Source organism: Cyprinodon variegatus, unplaced genomic scaffold (assembly GCF_000732505.1).
Source record: "Cyprinodon variegatus isolate N-32 unplaced genomic scaffold, C_variegatus-1.0 Scaffold0, whole genome shotgun sequence".
Taxonomy (NCBI): Eukaryota; Metazoa; Chordata; class Actinopteri; order Cyprinodontiformes; family Cyprinodontidae; genus Cyprinodon; species Cyprinodon variegatus.
Window position 1 is genome coordinate 2,221,412 of NW_015150453.1, and position 5,385 is coordinate 2,226,796.

The 5,385-nt window shown below is 36.4% G+C and overlaps 1 protein-coding gene across 8 annotated transcripts in view; it reads left to right on the forward strand.

Annotated features, from left to right (window-relative positions):
* mef2d (myocyte enhancer factor 2D) overlaps window positions 1–5,385 on the forward strand; it is a 160,343-nt gene that overhangs the window by 130,064 nt on the left and 24,894 nt on the right. For all 8 annotated transcript variants that reach the window (XM_015378230.1, XM_015378717.1, XM_015378385.1 and 5 more), the window contains exon 7: window positions 4,637–4,815. In XM_015378230.1, the coding sequence (XP_015233716.1) occupies window positions 4,637–4,815 (179 nt within the window). The remainder of the gene's footprint in view (window positions 1–4,636; window positions 4,816–5,385) is intronic.

Genomic DNA, 5,385 nt, shown 5'->3' on the forward strand with positions numbered 1-5,385 from the left:
TATAGAATGGGGAAAAAGTCAGAATTCTGACTTTTTTCTCTGAATTCTGACTTTAATCCCAGAATTCTGACTTTTTTTTATTGTCAGAATTCAGTCACAATTCTGAGATTAAAGTCAGAATTGTGAGAAAAAAGTCAGAATTCTGACTTTTTCCCCATTCTATACTGAAATAAAATTTAAAAATCAGTTAACTTTTTTTTCCCCACTGGCCCTAATCCTCTTCCGTACAAACCAAACCAAATCCCCTCAGTATTTTTCTGTTTGTGGTTCTATAGCTACTTAACAACTAAATCATTTCTCGCCTTGTTTAAACTTCCTCCTCCTTTGTGGTCCTCTCTTCCTCATTCTTTCTTTCCTGCTGTGTCCCCCCCCTCACCCTCCTCCCTTCCTCTCCTGCCATGCCTCCCTCTCTCTGAGCTGATATCAGAGATAGCGTTGACTTGTTGTTGTTGTCAGGTTGTGTTAATGGCCTCTGTGTGTGTAAGTGAGATGAAGCAGAGTCACATGCCACTGTCGTCTGGAGGCGGCGTCATGGAGCAGTGCTATCTGCTATCAAACACAACCCTCCACCCATCAGATGAGAATACTGCAGTGGTGTGTGTCACAGTGTGGGAAAGTCCCCGTTGTCCCTCCTTCATAAGCTGTGATTCAGTCTCCATTTCAGTAGACTTGTCTTTTAACCTCAAAACCAAAGACAGACTGGAGACTGCTGGAGGCTTGTTGTCATGGCACTCAGCCATCCTCTCCGCCGTCATCCTTCGCCTCCCAAACATCTTATTTTACACCAAAAAGTTACTTGTAAAGCACATTAAACCAGCATATGTTGATAGGCGGCAGGTCAAATCTACGATTGCTGTGGAAAGAATCAAAATGTGGAAAAGGAAGCATAAAAAGAAGGAAAATTGACTGAGGTTGGGTTGTTTTGCTGCAACACGCCATGCAGTGTAACGTGGCGTGTTTCAGGCCCTATTTAACCTTAGAGCAACGGTTGTGTTGCAGTGAAAGGGCCAGGAATGTGGCAGTTGTGCCGTTTCAAAGCCAGGTGTGTTCAATGGTACAGTGTGAAACGTGGCCTGTCCTGTTGATTGAATGCCTGTTTTTTTCAACAGAAAGCAAGCAGACGCTCTGTTTACAGCAAAATAACAGCTTCTTATATTAATATTTCTATATTTTCCTTCTCTGACCTAATGGAGAGACTTTAACAAGCTTGTCCACACGTACTGTTACTAATTGAAGCACTTTTTTTTAACAGCAGGGAGGTAAATTATCTCAGCTGCACGTTGTGCTGTACTTTGAATGTTGACTTGGAGTTAATCTGACACTTAAATCAATTTTTGTCATTATATTCATGACATTAATTTAAAAATCAAGTTTCCAGTACGCCCAAATATAGAAATTTCTTTACAACAAAAAACTTTATAAAACCAAAGCTGTTGTAAAGTTTGGATACAGCATTTATAATATTCAGTTCAAAATACATAATTTGATTTTGTACGATTCCTCCAGTGTCGATACTTTAAATGAAATAAAAGTGAAGGCCATCCCCCACCTGCTTCCATCAAAGTCCTGCAGAGGCACTAAAAAAAAGAAGAAAAAATGCATGTCCACCTACATCACCAGATGTTGGAGGACTGTCCAAAATTCAGTAGCACTACTTGAATTTTTTTTTTACTTCTGCTGTCATAGAAAGCATTTGTGTAAGAAATTATATTTAAGAAATAAACATAACTTGGTTAAATGGCTCCTCAAGTACTGAATAATTGTTGGTTCATAAAATCTGATTTAATGTTTAAAATGTTATCAGATGAAAAGCTATGTGCAAGTTTTAATATGTCAATGAAATACTAAAAGTAAAAAGTCCAAATAAATATGAAATTAGAGCAAAAGAAAAGAAAAAGCATTCCTATAGGTTATGTATATATGTGAAAAAAGAAAAAGAACATCCAGCTAGAATATCTACCATTTACTATATTCTCTATTGATCTCCAAATAACTCAGGTTCATCATAGTGGGTAGAGTAACTAGAATATTTAGTCAGGTTAGACTAACAATGTTCCAACAGAAATCTGGTTGATTAAAAAGTAAAAAAAAATATATTTTTAAATATACTCAAGTAAATATAACAAGCAACCAAAAATAAACATTAATCATCATGGATGATGTGTGTGAGAATGTGCTATTCTTATTTATTAGTTGTTTTGTATCGTTAGTTGTTATTTATTTCTTTTATTGTGTGTAAATTGTGGGACAGTGATTTATTTTATTTTTTTAAGCATATGCACTGATTGATGGCACTTTTTTTATTTTGTTGTTCTTGTGACAAGGGTTACAATAAAGATATAGATAGATGGATAGATGGATAGATAGATAGATAGATAGATAGATAGATAGATAGATAGATAGATAGATAGATAGATAGATAGATAGAAGAACTTCATCTTTAGCTTTTCTTTAATAACATACAAAGACCATGCCTGTCTGACATCCAGATGTTTAGGTTCCCCAGATGACAGAACTTTCTTAGCACCAGTGAGTTTCCTGACCTTAGACACAGAAAAAAGGCCAATTTCAGAGCAGAGGGCAGCAAAGTGTCCACGGTAAATGACCTGTACGTGTATATAGTGCTTTTTCCAAGTCAGGAAATTTGACCAAATGCTTTATACTACATTCAGTCTTTCACCTATTCTCCCATTCACTCACACACTGGTGGTGGCAAGTTACACTGTAGCCACAGCTGCCATGGGGCTCACTGACAGAAGCAAGGCTGCTGAACCCCGGCGCCATTAGGCACTCTGACCACCATCAGTAGTCAATGCAGATGAATTGTCTTGTCCCAAAGACACAAGAAATTGAAAGCCAGAGCTTGAACCAACAACCCTTCAGTTGCAGGGCAACCTCATGCATTCTACACCACTGTCGCTCCCTTGTTGACAAAATCAACAAGTATAATAGGTTCACCAGAGAACTCTGATGTAATTGTGGTCTTATGTTCATTTCTCCCTGCTTTAGTGAAAATACCAGCAGCAGAGTTTTGCACCATCCACAGAGCTCTAGCAACATTTTTGAAGGCGGTCCAGGCAGAAGGGTGTTGCATTAGTTTAGCTGGTTGCAAAGATTTATGGGTTTGAAATTAACACTGGTTTAAACTAAACGTGTCAATCTATAAGCCATATTTCTATGAAGCTTTTTACTACTGGCTCCACCTAAACCGTTAACTAATTAACCAATCAGCTGACATCACATTATTAGACGGTCGGGGTTTTGGTAAAAATAAGAAACTGCAAAATCTAAAGAAAACTACTAATTATATATTCTATTAATATGAAGTTAAAATATCCTTATTAAAATAGTAACAATAAATGTTACATATTCTTTTACTCTAATAACCAAAGCAAAGTTTTGAAGGTTCCTCTGGATCTAGAACAGCTTGATTGGTTCATTTCAGTTAAAATTAATGGTCAAAGTTCAGTTAAAATCCTGGTCAAAGTTCAGCAAGTTATGGATCTAGTTAAAAAAGCAAAACACAGTTCAGGTGCATGAAAAATAAAAATAAAATATACATTTCTTCTAACAGTTTAAAGGTTAAAGATATTACCTTCAATATCTGTTTGCCTGCAGATTGCCTGTATTTAGTCAACAGGGAGGAAATATTATTGCTCCTATCTGAATCAATTGTTCATCCTCTGAAAATTCTGATGTAAATCTTTTATTTAGTCCTTAATAGAATTAAGGATACAATCAGGAGTTTTGCTCACCTTAGTGCCGTATTGTAGATAAATAGTGTTGCTTAGTTTCAAGTTTTCTAAAAACCATTTGCCAGATATTAATGTGATCAAATAAACATCTGATATTGTCACCTACTGGTGGCAAACTTACAACAAGAAAATCCCTACTGGTCTATTCCTTGTTGAACAAAACTTGGCTTTTATTTAAATAAATATAAATGTTGCTATTTGACTATAAAACATCACATTAAAGCAAAAAAATAAAATAATTGTTTGTTATTTGTGAGGTTTTAACAGATTTTCAACTTACTTTTCTACTGAAATTGTGATTCTGTTTAATAGGTAAACAATTAAAGAATTTAACCTTTAATGAATATTTAAAACACATTTAATTGGTAAAACTGAAACTAGATAATTATAGATCATAATGAAAACCTTTTTGCTTTTCAGAGAAAGGTTTAATGACCATGAACCTGACCTGCTAAATAGGATATTTTCTTACCGCACAGCAGGAAAGAGTCCAAAGACAATTATGTGTTTTTGTTTACACCGAACGGGGATGAGTAAAACAAAAGAGAAGAGAGGGAGAGATGCTGAGAGCAGGAATAAAATAGTTCTGGAGAGCTTGGCACGATTCTGATGTGAAGGAGCTGCAGAAAATCAAGCACAGCCAAAAAAAAAAAAACAACAACAAAACAAACCAAAAACGTTGTTTGAGCTGCAGAAATGATGAGGAACATGTGGTGCGACAGAAGGGTTCCAACGTGTTAATGAGAGCAGGCAAACACAGCAGACAAGAGACACTTCACAGGTAGAGAGAGACGCTGCAGACATCAGAACAAACCAAAACAAAACTTCCTCCCACCTCACTAAAGTTAACCCCTTTTTATTTTCTCTGTGTGTTTCTCCAGCTAATGGTTACATCAGTGCCAGGGCCTCCCCGGGCCTCCTGTCCGTATCCAATGGCAACAGCCTGGGAAAAGTAGTCCCGGCAAAGTCTCCGCCTCCACCCAGCCCTCAGATGGTCAACAGCCGGAAGCCGGACCTGAGGGTCATCACCTCACAGAGCGGGAAGAGCCTCATGCAGCTGGTGAGGAAAAAAAAAATATAAACACTTTAGATTTTAGATATTATAGATTCATTTAATTGAACTGATAAAAAAGTAGCAGTAAAACACTTGATATGAAATATTGGGAGATTATATTGGGGATGTCCTGATCAGGATGTATTATCCCTGATATCAACCACAATTAATAAAAAAAAAAAATTCATTTTCAGGTAACTTCAAATAACTTATAATTTATATAACTTTGATAGAACATCCATTATTTACTGAATAATTTAGCTAGTATTAATCCATGATATTCTATCATAATGTACTCTTTTCCTTATAATTGTCTTAATTGACAGGAGATATTTTGCTGTTCTCGTTTTTTCATTCTGTGAAGAAAGTCGGTATTTTCAAAGAAACACTTTAAATCTTCCTTATTATGAGTTGACTTCTTCATTTAAAAGGTAAAATATACCCTATTTACACTACCCTTGAAAAACCGAACCATGCTTAGACCGGTCCGAGCTTGGATCAGTTAACCAGGCCGAGCTCGGTTCTGATGACCGTTTACACATCACGCTATCTCAGTTCCTCGACTCCTCGCCTCCT